Below are 19,214 nucleotides of genomic sequence, written 5' to 3'. Positions count from 1 at the left end.
ATAACTCCTCAAAATTAATGTTTACCCATAATTAATAAATTATTAATCAACTAATCTTTATTTTATTAATGCTCTATTTAACACTGAAATTTCATGAGTCAAACAGAAGACACGAGATCCTTTCTAGTTGATGCAATATTTTATAATTAACTTAACAATTTGATTTTGAATCAGTTACACTCCCTTCTTTCCTACAAAATATATTTCACTTTCCTCATATCATTTTAATTATAACCTTATAAAATTTTTAATGTAATAATTTACATTAAAAAACATGTTGCAATTAAAATTTAAAGGTTATAGAATTTGATCATATTTTAGTAGTTTTTTTTTCAGTTAACTATTTTCAAGGTTGACAAAATTTTTCTTTGGTTTTCAATGACTGTATTCAAATTTCATTTATTTCTAAAACATTTGTTTAAACTACAATTATAAAAAATTTGATGCAACATGTGAGACTTTTCTCCAAAATTTATCTTGTGCGATTCTAGCCTATAAATTACAAGTTTTAACAAAATTAATTAAGCACATTAATGTAGGATTACCACATGAGGTAAAACAATATTAAAGTTACTATTATTTACTTATTTGGGCCTTACCATTTTATTTACTTAGTAGAGCAAGCATTTGTGGTTTATGGATTTCTATTTAAATTGTGAAGTAGTTGTAATTGGTGCAATGATTCATTTTATATCTATCAGTCCGAAAATTAAAGCAGTAAGATGTGATTTGTAACAAATTAAAAGAGTAAATTTATGGTACAACATTAATGGATAAAGTATAAAAATCATAATAATGCTTTAGCCAAATCATAATCTTGCTAAGTTCCTTCCTTAAGAAAGTTTAAGAGTTTTAAAGTATATACATAGTAGGATATGATGTGCTCTTCTCTATGCTTATAAGGATTAGTTTAGATTATTTGTTCATAGTATTATCTATATTTCAGAAATATTTATTTACTATTCAAATAAATGTGATAAGTAAGTTTCTATTGTAACAATATTTCCAATTTCACAGTGGGAATCCACCTTTTTCAGGTTGAAGAAATCTTTAAAGAATTAAAATTATGAAGGTTTTTTCAAATTTTGGTCGTCAAAACACACTGAACAAAGCAAAATTTCATATTACACTTCTTAGTAAACGATTTCAACACCATGTCAATGCACATATGCTTGAAGTGGATGTATGTAAAGGACAAGGTATTTAAATAATAATAAGTTTCTTTTATTTGTAATAATATGTCATTTTGCATCAAATATTACTTTTTGAACTTGATTTCAAGGATCACGGGTTTGGGATAAGAACGGTAAGGAGTACTTAGACTTCTATGGACAGAATGGGTCTGTCAATGCTGGTCATTGTCATCACAAACTAGTCCAGGCAATGCAGGATCAAATGTGCCAATTACATCAGGCAACACGCTCACTTCACAATAATGTAACTCCAGAGTTCTGCTGTACAATTTGCCAGATGTTCAATTATGACAGAGTTATGGTTCATAATACAGGTATGAATAATATTTCCTTAGCCAGAAAGTTAAAGGACAAGATTAAATGGATTTTTTTTTTAAATCTAACGTGATTAAAAATTAATGCTCTCTCCCATTTAATTTGAGTCAAGTTTTGATATCCTTTTCATAATAATGATAAGTATTATTGGTATAGATTACTTTTTTTAATTTTAACAATGCAAATAATAATTTTTTTTATTTCCTACACTGTATTAGGTAGAACTATACTCCTTTTCCAGGCAGCACAATACAGTTGTGATTTTTTTTGCTGCTTTTCATTATTTACTGCAATACTTTTGTATTTATTAAGACCAGGACAATACAAGATGTTGTCTGTATCCAGAGACACTCCTTTAGTGTGAAGTGGGCACTTTGATCTAAAATTTGCAAAAAAATCTTTTTATTGTTTAATCCATTGGCATCATTCCTTCTACTTGCTTTTTTCTTTGTGATATCACAAATTCTCGAATATTTATTTCTAAATCACCCTTTAGTTGGGGGAATGATATTAACTCTGACTCAGAGGAAAGCATACCTGTTTCTTTTGCTAGTTGATCCACTTCTTCATTGCCTACGATTCCACAGTGGTTTGGTATCTCTGGTATATCTGTTTCTCTGTCAATAGACTTGCTTTTTCTTCAAAATATTGTGGAGACCAACATCCAATGTCAATTTTTTTTTTCTTTTCTTTTTTTGTTCCCCCTTCCTGGCATTGCTGCCATACAGGGTTCAGCAACGTACGGCAACAGTGAGGTAGTGCGTTAGGATTGGGCATGCAACTGCTGCCAATAAACATCTTTTTGTTTTTTAAACTTTATTTTCATAAACATATAAATAAAATTAATGGTGGGACCATTTAATTTTTTGGGGACAATTTTTTACAAACGTGGTACAGCCCAGCACTTAAGATGGGGCTACATCTTATCCTTCAGCATCCGTCCGGTAAGTTCAACACGCCTGGTCTGCATCCGTCCGGTTTTCACCTCCAGTACGCAGCCTAGTCCAGCCCTCCTGAGCTCTGTTTCATAATGAAAGCTAATAGTATTAGTTCATAGTACAAGTATCGAAACAACGTAGTAATTGCACTAATACTTATATTTTTTCATAATAGGGAGGACTATTAGTGATATTACAGGAGTTAAAAAGTACTAACGTACAAGTTAATAATGTACAAGTCAGTGTAATTGTATTAAGTCAAATCGACAATACTAATAGTATTAGTTTGTACTTTATTATGAAACAGGGCCCAGGTCTCATCCTGCTTCTTCGCTGTTATCTTTGTCACCTTCCATTGATGGCTTGCCGACCCCGGGTGACCGAGCCCTTCCCAATGTAAAGTGCGTTGGCCCGACCACCTCCCTCCACCCGTAGATGAATTCCCTGAAGAACGGGTAGTTCTTCTCCTCCATCAGACGAGGGAAGTCTGACTCGGTGAGGGCCAAGATCCTGGTTTTTCTTGTCAACCTGGTACGGTGTCCTTCCATCGCAGTGCAGTCCAATACCACATGCTCAGCTGTTTCTAAGACCCCACACGTCGGGCACCGGGGGTCGATGTTCTTTCTGAAGCTTTGCAGTTTTCTCCTGAATCCCCCCGTGTCCTGTCAGGATCTGCGAGACCCAATAGTCTGGGATGACCCATCCTCCTCTCAATCTTGAGTAGTCGGTGGGGAAGAATTTCCTCAACATCGCACCCTTTTCACTAGTCTGCCACCGTCCATTTCACTCCTCGATCAACTCTTCCGCAGGAACTTCTTCCAAAGGTTCAGGATCTCGCCAATCCTCTCCCAAAGTCCCTCCGCTAGCACTCCCAGCCCCTGCTTCTTCACATCATACTTCGTAGCATCCTCCTTGAGGATGAGGTCCTGAGGCATTGCTCCGGCTAGCACCTGCACCGGCTCCTTCCTTCGGCGAATTCCTTATCCTTGCCTCCCCCTTTGTAGAGCAATCTCAAGTCTGCAATCCTCCACCTGCTCGGAAAGTACCCCTTATCCAAACACTCATTGAAGATGTCCAGCAGCTCCTCCTCGATATAAGAGGCACTGTTCCTGAGGATTGCAGTGTCCAAGGTGTTAAGTTCCGGAGCCTATCCAACATCAACCACTCCTAGGGCTCTATTTGCATACATATCAGTGTAAATATGTAGCCACTGGGATCTTCAATATTTTTCCTCTACCATTACCATTCCCCAGTACTGGAATTCCATGTCTATGTAATCACTCTCTTCATTTGGAAAATAGTCGTCCTACAGGTTATAAACTGCAATTTTTAAATGCAGATCTTAGAAAGATAAGGTACAAAAGGCTCCCAAGCTTGGCAACCTAAGTTATACTTCCCTATTAGTTCATCTGCAGTTGTTGGTAATGTCTTTGTGTCCAGTGTCTGGTGGTCACCAGTATGTACTCTCACTCTCACCAATGTTTAACAGGAACCCGCTTACATTTTTCAATGAGCTTAATGAGGTTTTTTCCCTACAAGTTGACAGTGGCTCAAGATCAGTTTGTAGTTCCATGGAAATGATAATGGTTGATTTTGCTCCACCTGTGATCATTCTCATTGCCTTATTTTGAACTAAATCCAGTTTCTTTCGGCTTGATTCTGGAAAAGAGACCACGAGTTCACCATCACCTACCTCAAATATGTAATTTTTTTTAGCTAGGCTATCACAGACACACACCATTTTGCGAGACTAGGTTTTTTGGGCTTAGCAGACCTCAAAACATGTGCCTCTATCAAAAACTATAATTCTAAATCTTGCACAATTGCAATACTTTCACTTACTATATATTTTAGATATTGATACATAAAGTAAGATTTAAACTATTAATGATTCTATTTTTTATCAGCATAAATTAACATATGACTACTCATTTAGTTGGCTGATTTAATAAGTAAACTTTAAAAAAGAAAGATTTATGTTGTTGCAGGATGTGAAGCAGTAGAATTAGCCGTTAAGTTAGCCCGCTTATGGGGTTATAAAGTAAAAAAGATATGTCCCAAAGAAGCTATTGTCGTCTTTACTAATTGGAACTATTGGGGAAATTCAATCTGTGCTATCTCAGCAAGTGTTGACCCTATTTTATTCAACGGTTTCCAACCACTTCTTAGTGGACTCAAACTGATTCCCTATGATGATCCATGCTCACTTGAGGTAATCATTAACTGTATTTTAGTCAAAAATTACTGTTAAGTTCCTTTTTTATAAAATATTAATAATTTGTTTCGCAGTTAATTGCCCAGATTATTATCAAAATGTTTTTGAAAAAAAAAAAAGATTTTTTTTTTTATTTAAGGAATGCCTGAAACATCCCAATGTCTGTGGTTTTGTGTGTGAACCGATCCAGTCTGAATATGGTGTTATGGTTCCTCTAGATGGTTACTTAGCAGAAGTGCGACGTTTATGTACTCAAAGCCGAGTTCTGTGGATTGCTGATGAAATACAGTGCGGCCTTGGAAGAACAGGGTATATGCTGGGCTCTGATTATGAATGTGTCAAGCCTGATATTCTTTGTCTTGGCAAATCTTTAGCTGGTGGGATGTACCCGGTAAATTATTTTAATAAGGCAAATGAATTCGCAAGAGTATATAATTACTAAAAATTATCTTTTTAGCTTTCAGCCTGTTTAGCAAGCTGTGAAGTTATGGATTTGCTCGCTCCTGGGGCCCACTATACAACTTTTGGTGCCAACCCACTCGGCTGTAGGGTAGGAACAACCATGCTGAAGCTAACGAAAGAAGATCTTCTTCCCGAAAATGCGGCTCAGATGGGTGCTCTCTTTAGGGATGGCCTGTTATGCAGTTTGAACAAAGATGATATGCCACTATTGCGTGGAAGAGGGCTGCTGTGGGCTTGTCAAATTGATCCAAGTAAGCTTTATAATTGCTATTTGTAAAATATTTGATTTTGGAGAATTATTCTATTCAAGTATATACCAAACTAAAGGTCCAATACCATATAGAAATACTAGTAATTGTTTATCTAGCATGTTTGAGGTGAGCATTAGGAGTAGATCAACAATTGCAAAATCTGAGGTGACATCCAAATTTTAATTCCTAGTTGTTAGCGAAACTTTGCTTAAAATGTATTACATCAGTCCTTGGAAAAAAATGTATTCCATTTTCAAAAATAATAATTAATGTTTCATTTAAGAGATATAACAAAAGAATCCTCAAGAGTCAGAAAAAATATTATAGGTATCATATATTACAAAGAGAAAGTTGAAACAAGATTTCTTTAGCATAATACATTGATTTTTTTAATATTTTCAAAAGTATTAAATTCGTGCAGCAGTACTTTTTTACTATTATAATTGTGCTGTGTTCCAAAATAAGACTCAATTTTAATTATTATTTGATTTACAAACAATAATACTTAGTATGATGGGGCCAGATCCTTCCTTAGGTATTTTTAAAAGAGACCAGCGTAAAGAAGTCCTTCATTAGACATAAGAGGAAAGCAGGCAAGGATTGTGCGGGGCTGAGACAGGCCATGCTCTTAATCAATAAACCCTCTCTAGAACAAAGTGGCTGATTGGCCTAATTAGAAATGAACTCCATTTACTGATAGGAGTAGTCACAGGCCATAGCAAATTTAAAAGACATCTGAAGATTTGTGGGTGGAGTAGTTCATGATGGTATCGTCATTTATGTGGTTGGGCTCTGGAAAGTGCTCTATATTATGTAGCTGACAGTAGCCAGTGAGCATCACTCAGGTATAGTCTCCTCGATTCTGATATGGCATTAAATGGCTTTCCCTTTTGAATTTCACTAGAAAAACGAAAAGATTCAAAATCAAAATAAATCAGTTTTTCTTTCTATCCATGTCCTGTAAGTATTAAAGTTGATTTATTTTTTTTTTAAATTTTATTATTAATTAAACATATACTCATTCACAGACACACTAAAATATGTACGATAGTTTGCTTTTACATCCTTTTAACCAAAACAAGCAATATTTTATATCTTAAATATGTGATGGCTGTAAAATGCTTTTTCATTTAAATTCGTAAACATAAATTTATAAATACAAGTATTTATAAATGCTGCCAGAGCTAACTAGGTGTTGATCTGTGAAATGGTCTCATTCGTACTCACTAATATTTTAAATTGTTTCATATATTTATAAATGGAAAATTCTTATAATAGGAGTACAAAATAACTTACATTCTTAAATATTTGTATTAATAAGTAACTTAAAAATAAGCTCACTATTATTATTATTATAGGTTAGTTATAATGTAAACTGCACTGTTTACCTCACATTAGACTGGAGTGTTTAAGAAACATATTTTTATATGATAATTGATAACCTTAACATTACCTGGTAATATTCCAGACCTCTAAAATTACATTTCTTATAGCAGTTATTGGTTATTTTTATCACAGTCGTTTTTCCTTTTTTTTTAGCATAGAAAATGTATATATATAAGATATTTACTATCTATAACTCTCATATATATCTTGTTACACAACTATCTATTATTATTTTTATTAATAATAAATTTACATTTTTATTTAAAACATTATAAACTTAATTTGATTATTAGTTGTCATATTTTCAAAATGAACTCTTAATATTAACTAAAATGAATGTTATAAATAAAATACATATTTTTTACTATATTGATTCATTTGTTGTTTTTAATATTGAATATTGTTGATTTAATATTAAGTAGCTTAAATTTGTTTATAGACTCTTTACATTGTTGAAAGGTATTGTTTTCTTATTATCATCTTTAATTTTAGGTAACAATAAATAATTCCTTGTACTTTTTATTTGGTTTTAACTCCATAAAATAATTTAAATAAGAATTAAATTTACATTTTCTATTAATGGACTTGATTCTGGCACTCTTGATGTTCCAAACAGCTTATTCTGTGGCTCTCCATTTCTATAGCTGCGACAATCTATACAAAAATTATTCATAGCGTTAATGCTCAAGTGAACAGCTCATCCTAAAAATAATTTGAGCACATTTAGCAGCAACCTCATGGTTATGCTATTTATTTTGTCTTATGAGTCCAACTAATTTTATTGAGCCTGAAAACAAGACCCTTAAATAATCGATAAAAATCCTAAATATTATTAACAGGAAAATTTTTTTTTAAGGAATTGGATGTCCTTGTGACATTGCTGATAATCTTCGGAACTGTGGGCTCATTGTGTGGCCGTGCCGTGACAAATACATCCGATTCACGCCTCCTCTAAACGTTACCGAAGATGAGATAACTCAAGCTGTCTCTATATTCAAAAAGGTTACTGATTATATGAAAGGTTGTGGAGTTTTTTCCCATTGATATAATGTCTATCATGTTTGTCTAATAAATTTAATTCAGTGTAGATCTATATATTATCGAAAGAAAAAAAAAATCATCTCAATATGTCTTCTTTAAAGATTTTATTATGATGGAGCAATGAGGCTTTCAAAATTTTGTTTAAATTTTAAAAAATATTTTATTATTTTAATGGAATTATGGAAGCCTCTTACTCTTATCATTTTTAAATATAACTTATAGTTAGTATAAGTGTGTAATGTAGTATTATTTTTGTGATGCTTCAAAGCAGTTTTCAATCTAATTTATCTGATTTCATTATATTGTAATACCATAATATTGATTCATTAAATTATTCAAATGAAGAGATACAGTCAATTCTAGTGGATGCAAAACTTTTTAGAGAAATACTCTAATTTCCTTATTTTACTAATTTAAGTTATCAGACTCATTTTGAACATAAGGTATCGAATAAAGAATAATTCCTGTTAAATTCCTCTAGTTTCAAACGGTTTCTTAATATCATTGTGCTTGTACTAGAAATGAATGAATTTATTACGGGGACCTAGTCTGTCGCCTGGATTTCAAAACTCAACTTTGGACTTAATAACACTCCAAACAGACAATTAGTGAGTAGGTTAGTTGATATACAACATAACACAAGGAGATCATAACAAAAAAAAATGCCCATCCTTCCTGGCCAGACCTGCCCTAAGACCTTCAGCGAGCAGCAGTCCTATATCACTTTTGATCATGGCATGCTGGGCGTATGAGTTTTCTACTAATTCCTAATTCTGCTGTGTGCAAAATTGCTGTCCGGCAATACTGTTCACTTAATTGCTTACTAATTGACTAGTGTCATTTTGACACTTTTAATTACCTTTAAACCTGTGAAATAATCTCAGAGTTAATTCTGATCCTCATTTATACACCTAAAGTTTATTTTGAGTGCCATCTGTGCCTCCTGGATCAACTTTTTGTTAGTGTTAGTTGGGAACAGCTCAGGCTTCATGAATCCAGCAAGCATCTCATGCTTTGAAATTCATTTTTAAAACTGAATTTTTCAGTTCATCATACCAGAACTTAATTGGCTAGATTGAACCATCATCAAAAACTTAGTAACGTATTTCTGAGAAATCATATTACCAATAGTTTCAAACTATCTTTGGATCTTCTGACCAATCAAGATTTATTCTTCTCTATGATAGGATTCCATTCTTTGTTACTTTTATAAATCCTCTCAAAACCAATCTGGGATCACCACAAAATAAAAGCCAACCTGTCTGGGGTAAAATCCAACCATGTATCTTCCATCTCCTACCATCTATGTAGACTCGAGGTTGCTAAGGTTATACCTTTACACACTCAGCTACAATGGCTTCCTATACCTTCCTTACCATATTGGGCCTAACCTGTCATAATGATCTTCCCTACATCCTTTATTGAACCTAATCTACAGTAAAGGCCCATTTCCCCATATACTTAATTTATTTTCCATTCTTCATTGAACCTAAACATACAGAGGTGCTTCCCTACATCCTTGTGTTTACCTTTCTTACTTTATTCAACCTGACTGACCATACAGAGCTTCTTCCATAGTAAATCCTTTCTTATTTGCCCATTCTTGTTTCTATAAGCATTATTAATTTCTAACAAATAGCAACTCCTTACCTATTTAAATGGCATTCCTATCAGATGAATTGACGATTTTTTTCTTCTCTTGAATACATTAAAATTAATATTATAGTACCACAATACTAAAATTAATCACATCGAAAACTGCTTATAGACATAAAAAAAAGTAGTCAGTTTTTATAACATGTATTTATGTTAACACTATTCATTTGATGAGACTTATGAAGCTATTAAAATTTTTATTCAAAACATAAGATGTACGAAAGAAAACAATGGTCTCTTTGGAAATCAAAACTTTTAAGATTATTACATAAATGTTTTTAATTTGTATACATACCTTCTCCATTTTATCCCATATCAAACATTAGTTGAAAATAAAAATATTATCATTCATGTACGGAAAATCATTTCAGACAAATTGATTCTTCCTCAGAACTTGAACAAATTTTCTTCAAAGTTCTTTATCACTTTCATTAAAGTTTGTCCTCCTATTGCTGTTTCCGTAAAATAAGTCATTTGTACTTTGGTGAAAGTAATAGAGAACCTTAAAGAATTTTGATATTCTTACTCGAAGAACACCTTCTTTTGGGATTGATTATATATGCATGAATAGTATCATTTTTTATCTATATATTTGAGACTAAATTAACAACAGACTTCATTCATGAAAGGGTGAGAAACCAAGGGGTATAAGTTATTATTTTTTTTTTAATGCTTCAATATTGTGAAATTAACTAACAATTATTGTTAATTTCATAATTTTGAAAATTTGATTTAGGTACAGGTAGATTTAGAAAAAAAACTGCTCTTACTTGCACGATTGTCACTCTTGGCTTCTCATCCACTCATGTAAATTCAAAAAAATTTTAAATTAGAAATCTTTGAAGTTTTATTCATTTCTAAAAAGACCGTTCTTTTAAAGCCAATATTCACTTATATTCTGGAACCAATTTTGTGAGCTAAAATATCCCAAAACTTTGGAAAATAGTTTAATAAATGTTTTAAATATAATTTTAGGATAGCGGCTACTTCATTACTAAATCTTTAAAGAAGATATAATGTGAAAAAAATATTTTCATAAAATTTATGTTAATTTACACAATGAGCATTGTATTCTTAGAACATGAGTCATGCTCATTACATCAAATAAATTGTATATGAACAAATAAGCTAATTTTGATAATTACACAGAAAACTTACCTCTCAATAATAGATAAAAAAAATTGCATTATTCAGTAATTAGAAAGGGTTTGTTCTGGATTAGATGTTCAATATTTTGATATACACTATATTGACAATTTTCTTTTACAATCCGAATTATTATATTAAATTTTTAATTAACCTTGCTTAACAAAAAGGATTGGTGGTGTCATTGTTGAGGGCCAAGGGTGAACAGATAACTAATGCCCTTATTTTATTTTTAGGAAAAACAATTCATAAACTTCCCTAGTTACTAGTGATAACATTGCAAAAAGATTTTTTTGGCATCTCTATTAAAATATCTGTTGCAGAAAAAAACCCATTTTGATTACTGAATAAATATTATTGGTTTTCTGTGTAATAATTCTGAACATAACTCGAATTTTTCTTCACTCTTTCATATTATATATAACCCTTCGGAAAATATTGACAGCTTGAGTTATTTCATCTTTGGGAAAAAGATGGGAATCGCAAGATTAGTGTAGATTACATGTTATCAGAAAAGTAATTTAGGTTGTATAATGGCTCTTTGGTCTAATACAGTACTTCCTTGCAAAGTACTGAATTCTTGTTCCTTAATGGCTTGTAGAGGTACATATTTATTATATTTTTATGCATGTTATCATAAGTATGTTATTATGTGTAGTAGTGGCATTGGAAAGGATGCTGGCTGGCTTAAGAGAGATGGATAGATTTCACAGTATTCCTTATAATGTATGAAGACTTGCTACATTATCTTTAGAGGTTACCTCCCCTTTATGAATAAAAGCATCAACAAATGATATGTCATTATGATTGATGACCCAATCTGGAATCCAAGTTTTCAAATCTATCATTACTTGGATCAGACAATAAAAAAAAATTCAAAATTAATCTGAAACAGTCTGTTTGCATAGAAATTTGTTCTCAAGTCAAAATGTCCAGGTTGAATATACTGCAAAGCTATATCTGTCTAGAAATACTTTGAGATATAGGCCTATAATGTGCCAACCTGAAACTGCTAATTTGAGCGATTTCTACAGGAAGAAATCTCTAGAATTGAAGGTAACTTTGGTAAGGTGGCGTTCAGTTAAAATATGAAAAAAAATTTTACTCTTTCATTCATTGACAAAATTTTTAAAGCAGGGAAAGTTAAAACTAGTGTATATTTCCTCTAAAGTTTTTAGCTTTACGGAAATGTTTTTCTAACTCTAGTAATTTGAATTTGGATTTCCAATGATGTTAGTGGACATTTGGAAGGGGCTATTACCCATGATTCTTATACTAAGGCCTTTGAAACAACCTATTTCTTTTATGTTTCATTAATAAGAAATATCTGTCACACAATAATTTTAGTCTCCAAGATTATAGCAGAATTCACAAGGACTTTAATACCTAAAAAAGAAAAAAATTAAAACAAGAGTATTTAGGGTTTTTTTAAATATAAGAAATTTTGAATCAAAGTACTAAAACTTGAGGCTCTTTAAAATTACCTGAAGTTGTCCATTTTCCTTTAACTGATAGGATAGCAGGTCATATTGGTCCAACTTAAGGAGTATTAAAAAAAAATATGAGAGGGTTTAGTTTGCTGTTAAAGGTTTGTCAGACAGGACCAACAACTGGTAGAGGTGCACTAGCTGAGTGAATCTTAAGTGCGTTCTTTTCGCTCCACTGTCCATTCTCGCCTTTAGGTACAGTACAGCTCTTGGTGAAGTCAGGTGCAGTTAATTGTGGTTCTTGCTATTCCTGATAATTTTTCTGCAATAATTATTTAAGTATTCTTTAATCTTATATATCTGTTGTATCCTAAAAATTAATTATGTCCCAAATTCTTGAAGTTGCTAACCTGATATTACAAAATTAAAAATTTATTCATGGAAGCATAAAATGTAAAAAATGATAATTACATTTTAAATATTATTGTGCCCCTTTTTTATTTTTTTTTTTTCCCCAAAAGTTTATCTCTGCTGAAATGTTTAAATAGCATTTTTTAAATAAATTATTAGTACTTGCTTAAAATAATAACTTCAATATTGTTTAGGTTCTTGAGGATTTTCCCAAATTTAATTTTTTTTTTTTTTCAAGATGTGAAAGATATTCATTCATAGAAAATAAAACAAAGGTAATTTCGTATATAAATAATTATTGAACTATTTTATTTGAAAATTTGTTCTTGCTTAATTTATATTATTAATGTAGGGATTACAGGTGTGATCTGGGATCGGAGCCTTAACACATAGAGGGGAAGAAATAACAGTGACTGCTTGTAGGGACTGGTCAATCAATACATCATGATATAAAGTCAAGGAGGTTAAGATGAGCAAGACATGTGGCTCAGAGCAATCCATCAGGATGCCTCTACACAACAGTGATTGCCAGTATAGTTGGCAAGAGACCATGTGGGAGGCTAAAAACCAGATGAATAAACAGAATCAACAGAGATGCCAAAGATCTGCATGCAGCAAACTGGAAAGCAATAGCCCAAGACAAGCAGGCATGGAGAAGGCTAGTTTGGCCAAAGATCTACAATGTCTCTGGAGCAAACTGGATTATTGTAGGATGGTGGATCTCATATATTCATAAGAAAACGAAGATGATTTGATAGAAGTGTGTGCCATTCATTATATCTTATACCTATAATAATTAAGTATTTTATACTTTTTTAAAATAATAAAAACTGTATTAATATATATTTCTGTTTTTGTTCACAAAATTACTCATAAAAACATAAATTAGTTACTAGAACAGGATATGTTTCTTTTTTCTTTTTTACATTGTGTGAACAGTGGGTCAAATAAGTTCCACTCCATATCTGCTAGCTGTATGAAATAATATAAAATGTATATAAAATCTGTATGAGTAAATGAACCCTTTGACTATTGGTACTGGTATTGGTATTTACTGGGGGATCAAGTCAGGCGAGTGGGCCTAGTGGTCCTTTTTGCCTACCTCTGACGACTACCTAGGTTGTCACCGCGTACTAACCAAGATGGGAGTGTCAAGATTCATTCTTGGAGTTATGTTCTGTACAGGGTTGAGAGAACAATGACTCTCAGTAAACCTCATAAACAATGAAAGTTGTTACGAAGCCCATTAAGTAAGTACCCCTACCCTTCCATTTTATATCAGTTCTGGGATGCTATAATCAATGGTGGCAATTTAATGGAGAAAACTTGTCAAGTTTTCTTTAACTTTCCTTCTCAGGAGCTCCACAAATTAAACTTCATCATAACTGCAAAGGTGTAACCGTGTACCCTTGTAATGATGATAAACCAGAGACTAGAAGAGCTATAGTTTGAATCCCTTTGTGAAAAATTGACCCTGTAAGTGAAGTATTTGCAGTAATTTCCGCTTTTTTTCCTGAAAGAGATTAAGGAAAGCCTTTTCAGCATGGATATTTTTCTGGAATTAAAAAAAAATAGTTTTGGACCAATGGAGAGACCAGTTTTAGGGGGGTTTGGGTTTTGATTTAGCATTCAACTCCCCTTCTAACATATCAACTAAAATGACCTACAAATTAGTACCAATAAGCCTGATTTAGCTGTTGATTGCATAATTCTTATTCCATCCAGTGCTACTAAATCTGCAGCAGAATAGATCAGGAGTTAAATTAAATCCAGTTTATCATAAATTACCAGCAACAATTGTAGAATTCGGTGAAGCATCTAATCCAGTGGCTTTGTTCTTAAACACGTCCAATGTCTTAGCATAATTGGCAAACACGTCCGTTTTTTATAATTATTCCAGCCGCATGTTCTCCAAAAACATCTGATAAATCAGCTTCGTAGTTGTCCTAATTATTATTCACATCCGATTCAAGGGGTTGGTTTAATGGTGCATACAATTTAGCAGTTTGATCTGTAAACGCATCTAATCTAGCTGCTTGTTTCGTTGATAATCCGAGAACAACTTGTAAACGCATTGGATTGTTTTCCAAATTGTTTCAGGAGACTAGTGGTTCACATATGATCGAAAAAGTGACTGATATAAATGTATATTAAATATTGCAAACAGATGTTTAATATTTAACAACTGTTATATATATCAAACTACTGTTCATCCCAAATCTTTGACATATGCTTCCAGCATTCTCTTGATAACCACAACCGAAATATTTTAGCTAGCTATAAGATCCTTTGGCAGTTCATGTCTTTGTCCAGTCAGATTCAGGTTTCTAGCAAGTTAAAACTGCCTTGCTTCAAATGCATTGCTTTTTTCCTTATATTGGATTTCAATATCGAAGAGATTTTATGAACCATAGAAGAATGATAAGTTCAAGACATGTCAAGAAAGAAACTTTTTCACCAGTGTAGTCTTAATATCGTAATTTTTCCACTTCTATAATTACTCTAATAATAAAACTATTATTAGTGTGTCAGTTGAGCTATTAAAAAAAGTCCAGATGCCAATGGCAAACAGGTCCACAAAACGTCTTGTGTACTGGATTATTCATTATGATGTTCATCTTCTGAGGGTGAACTCCAAGAACACCGTGGTCAAATAAATATTCCAAATAAGTGTGAGAGTGATCCTAATCCTTCCTTCATTTTTTCGGCCAACACTCCCATAATACCTAATCATGGTTGGGGGTAAAGTTTTTCATTTTGTGGGAGCGCCACTCGATGAAAAAGGTCAACGCCACAGGCCGGATTCGAGCCGGCACCGCCAATAGGTCTCAGAATGGTAAGACTGCGCCCAACCACTGAGCTACGGACGGCCCAATTCTTCCTTTAGGGTAAGTTCCGACCATAATTTTCTCTCAATTCGACATTAATCTCCATAATGAAAAGAAGTGCTGAATAATACCGTAGCTTTGTTGAAAAATCATTCCTGATATCGAACCTGTTCTCATAATCCGTTAAACATCCGAGTACCGGAAGGTCTCTTTTTATTCACTGAATACTGTTTTGTTTATCCTATTCTGTTGCTTTTATCAGACGTTATTTCTCAATGTTACGGTAACAGTACACTAATATTTTTTTGTTGTAACTTTTACAATAATCGCATAATTCAATATACTACCGATTACAATTGAACAGTTTATTTTTAAATCATATGATTTGGATGGTTCACGGAAATAAAGGACTCAATTAAATCATCTGACAAAATAAACAATTTGTAACATATGAAAATATAATATTTATTAAAATTATTTATAGATGATTGAAGTGGAAGTAAGTTATTTAATACGATGATAATAACTTAATAAAGTTATTCAAATTGAACAATTGTTTAGTTTACATTGAAAGAATGGAAGCCTCTTGAACAACGTTAAATCCATGGTTTTAAGTTTATAGGACCAATTGACTAGATACATGCAGAGAATTTGAATGGTGTATGTTATATAGAAATCTCAATTCCAAAACGTGCTGCGATTTTTTTTTATGTGAAGTAAAGTTTTAAACTTCTTATGAGATTTGATGCATTTATTATCTCTTGAAGCGTAAACTTTTCAACATAATAAATGCATCAAACATTACTAAAAAATAAAAAAAAAAATACTTAGTTTAAAGGTATTTTATAAAGCCTATCATCGATATTAATTTTATTTCCTCTTTACTAAAGGTATGGGAGCTTTTTATTCGTGCGGGAAGTGAAAAAATTGTTCTCAAAATCGAAAATTTCCTCATCATCATGAGAGATAGTTGAGAAGATAGTAGATGGTTAGGGGGAGGAAGGGGGGGAGGGTGCGGTCAAAATAAAACACAAATAAGTTGAAGTAACTTATTTAATCGTGCCAACGTTTCGGCCAGAATTTCTTGCCTTCATCAGGGCTAAGAACAGAACATGATAACAACCAATTAATACAGAAAATGAAAAAGAAGAAAATTTCCTCTTACATTTTGCATTTTAGACGTCATAGAATAAATTTGCGTCCGTATTATCAAATCCATTTTCGGACTTTACAGCTATTATATATTTGAATAGGCATAATTTAATAGTTATTTATATAGTTTTTACATAAAGTGATAGTCAAATTTAAGTAATATAAATGTAATTCACAATTATAGCGATATGGTCCGCATGAATATCGCTTAAATTGGGTTTAGAAATATTTTATAAATATACGTTATAGGAGTAACTTCTGTTTATGGCAGGTAGGTTGCAGTAATAATCAGTTTAGGTGCAGGTTCCCAAAGATATACCTGGTCGGGACGATTCACCCGCAGTGACGAGTGAGGGCAAAGCTTGGATTCATGTACATTTTCAATTTTTGTTTTTTAATCTAGTGACTTTTTTAGGAGATAAAAAACTTGCTAATAAACATATTAATATTTTTAAGCTTTTTGATAGAACTCATGAACTTTCCATTTAATTACTTTTTTTTATTATATTTTTGTTTTAAGGAATTGGAAGTCCTTGCGAAATATGCGATAATCTTCGAGATTGTGGGCTCATTGTGTGGCCGTGCCGTGACAAATACCTTCGATTCACGCCTCCTCTGAACGTTAGCGAAGATGAAATTACTCAGGCTGTCAGTATTTTCAAAAAGGTTATAGATTTCATGAAAGGTTGTGGAAGAATTTGTTGATATCGTCCCACGAATAATCTATCTTATGTCCTTTGATGTGCTTGACTCAACTTGTTGAAACAAAAAAAAAGCTTTATGGAGTGTACACTAATCATTTTGGAACAAAAGTTATTTGTCTACATAATAAATAAATGCTGCATCACTATTTGATTATTTTTATTTTCTTTACATAACTATTGTTTCATCTAAAAACGACTGAGCCACCAATAATAGAAGTGCCACCTAGCGGCTAAGAGCTGCTCCTTTGAGCAGAAAGGCAGAAAATGAGACCAGAGAGGATTGTAGCCATTTTGGGGATTTAATAATTTATCATCTTCCTTCATTGAAATTTCTTACTTCATCATGTGTGAGTAGACCACCCAAGGCTAAGGGAAGGGAGGAAGAAATCGTGGAAGGAGAGGGGGAATTAGAGAATAAGGGTTTTCATGTAATGTAAATTATTCAATAGATTTCATCTTTTTTCTTTCTATTTCAAATAATTTTCTTTTTATACAGTCCACTCATTACAGCTTAATCACCAGCATATTCTAAAGGGAGTAACGCCTGGCCTTTAAGTGAAGCCGTTCTCAATACAGCTACAAATAGCCTCATGATTTTGTTATGTAATACCTAATTTCTCATCACATTATACCAAAAATAGGATAATACCTAGATTTTAGCTTCTCCTCCATTTCATTTTCAAGATCTTTATTTTGGACTTCGGAATATATTCGAGGTTTTAGGAAGACACTTAGTCATCCATTAATTTGTAATCAAAATATGTATCTGTTTCAAATAATACTTGAAAACATATGGTTCTAGCCTGCTTTTTACTCCCTTCTTGCTGAAGTTCAGACAGTTGAAGCAGAGAGTTAGGACCGGTAACTCCTTGAAGTATTAGACAGTCCCTAGCAGAAAGTCAGTCAAGAGAGCAAGATAAAATAACATCTGGAAGTTTAGTCACATCCCCTAGAAAATGAAGGAGGTAGCATGAATGACAGTCCAAGGGAAGCAAGTTGAATACACTAGAAGTCTCAGTCGATAATATTTATATATAAACCCATATACTTCGCATGTAATTTTGTGTTGGTAACCCAGTGACAGATTACAGTATCCTTAATGCTCAATGTGAAAGAAATCATTAACTCGTGCGTATAAACTAACAAAAACTTGAAAATAAGAAATCTGTAAGAGTAGAAGACGCCATTGATCATGATGTTCTAATTCTTCGAAGATAAATGTGTGTGAGCCTATCGAACTTTTAATCAACTTTTTTGCCGTTTTTTTCTGGCTTCACACACGCTCCCGAAATGCGGGACTCCTGGTGGAATAACTTTCCATTGAATGTCTTTTGAAATAAGACATTTTGTAAATTCTTCTTCGTTTTATCAAGCAGCTTGCAAATGTCTCGGAAGTAATTGGAGGCTCTTGTAGTTAGTTCCGTAATCAGACCAGATGGTGTGAGGAACTCCGTGCCGTGAGATCAATCTTTCTTATGATGCCGTGAATGCCGTAGTTGTCAGGGCAGAAGTATTATTTAAATGCAAAGTCTGGGGTACTAAGCATATGAGGAGACAAAGGTGGATAGCCTGCTTAGATTGGGAATTACTTCGTTTTGATTCTTTGACCAGGAAGGGTCCGGCATAATTGACACCTACTTCAATAAAGTGTCTGTAATGATAAAATCTTTCTTTATAGTGAGGTGCTATAACAGGAGCTACAGGTTCAGTATCTCTGATAGGACCTGAGGCACAATGAAATTTCAATGCACTGGAAACTTCATTTCGAAGGGAAGAATGAATCAAGTAGGGACCAGCGTGAAATTCCTTTCATGTATGCCTGGTATAATAATGTACGATAAGTGGCACTTTCTTGGTATGTATTGAGTGCTAGGATGACATCGGCTGGAGAGGAATATGATTTGCCGCCCACCATGATTGTTCCAGCCTCGTAATGAGCTCGTTTGTTTTGTTTTTTTTACTTAGAACTAAGCGGATTTCAGCTTGTTTTCCTTTAATTCACTAGTAGTGGTGGACAGAGAGAGACATGGTTTGGACCGGGGAGGCTACGGCAACACATGTTTTCGCGAAGATTTGTTGTTAGAACTAT

General features: G+C 33.0%; 1 protein-coding gene and 1 long non-coding RNA gene across 6 annotated transcripts; one reads left to right on the top strand and one right to left on the bottom strand.

Moving 5' to 3' along the window:
• The first annotated feature begins 360 nt into the window (after positions 1-360).
• LOC106688922 (ornithine aminotransferase, mitochondrial) lies at positions 361-17,271 on the top strand. Of its 4 annotated transcripts, none has more exons than XM_014433658.2 (7): positions 361-553; positions 1,038-1,199; positions 1,283-1,507; positions 4,435-4,658; positions 4,801-5,052; positions 5,119-5,374; positions 7,617-7,847. In XM_014433658.2, exons 2-7 carry the CDS (start codon positions 1,067-1,069, stop codon positions 7,802-7,804), a joined length of 1,278 nt encoding a protein of 425 aa, XP_014289144.1. In that variant the 5' UTR covers positions 361-553; positions 1,038-1,066; the 3' UTR covers positions 7,805-7,847. The 4 variants fall into 4 exon arrangements, with proteins under 4 accessions (XP_014289144.1, XP_014289217.1, XP_014289279.1 ...); XM_014433731.2 differs by having other exon boundaries at positions 1,018-1,199; XM_014433793.2 differs by lacking the exon at positions 7,617-7,847 and adding an exon at positions 16,942-17,271 and having other exon boundaries at positions 366-553.
• On the bottom strand, positions 7,285-15,615 carry LOC106689265 (uncharacterized). Of its 2 annotated transcripts, none has more exons than XR_001344416.2 (3): positions 14,230-15,615; positions 12,088-12,352; positions 7,285-7,414 (listed from the first exon to the last, which is right to left on the bottom strand). It is a non-coding gene; the product is annotated as an uncharacterized lncRNA (long non-coding RNA). The 2 variants fall into 2 exon arrangements; XR_001344413.2 differs by lacking the exon at positions 7,285-7,414 and adding an exon at positions 11,742-11,989 and having other exon boundaries at positions 14,230-15,610.
• Positions 17,272-19,214: the final 1,943 nt, after the last annotated feature.

This window comes from Halyomorpha halys, unplaced genomic scaffold (assembly GCF_000696795.3).
Source record: "Halyomorpha halys isolate HHAL.00 unplaced genomic scaffold, Hhal_1.1 Scaffold4.1, whole genome shotgun sequence".
Taxonomy (NCBI): domain Eukaryota; kingdom Metazoa; phylum Arthropoda; class Insecta; order Hemiptera; family Pentatomidae; genus Halyomorpha; species Halyomorpha halys.
The sequence above is the reverse complement of the archived record's forward strand: the minus strand, read 5'-3'. Positions and strand labels throughout refer to the sequence as shown.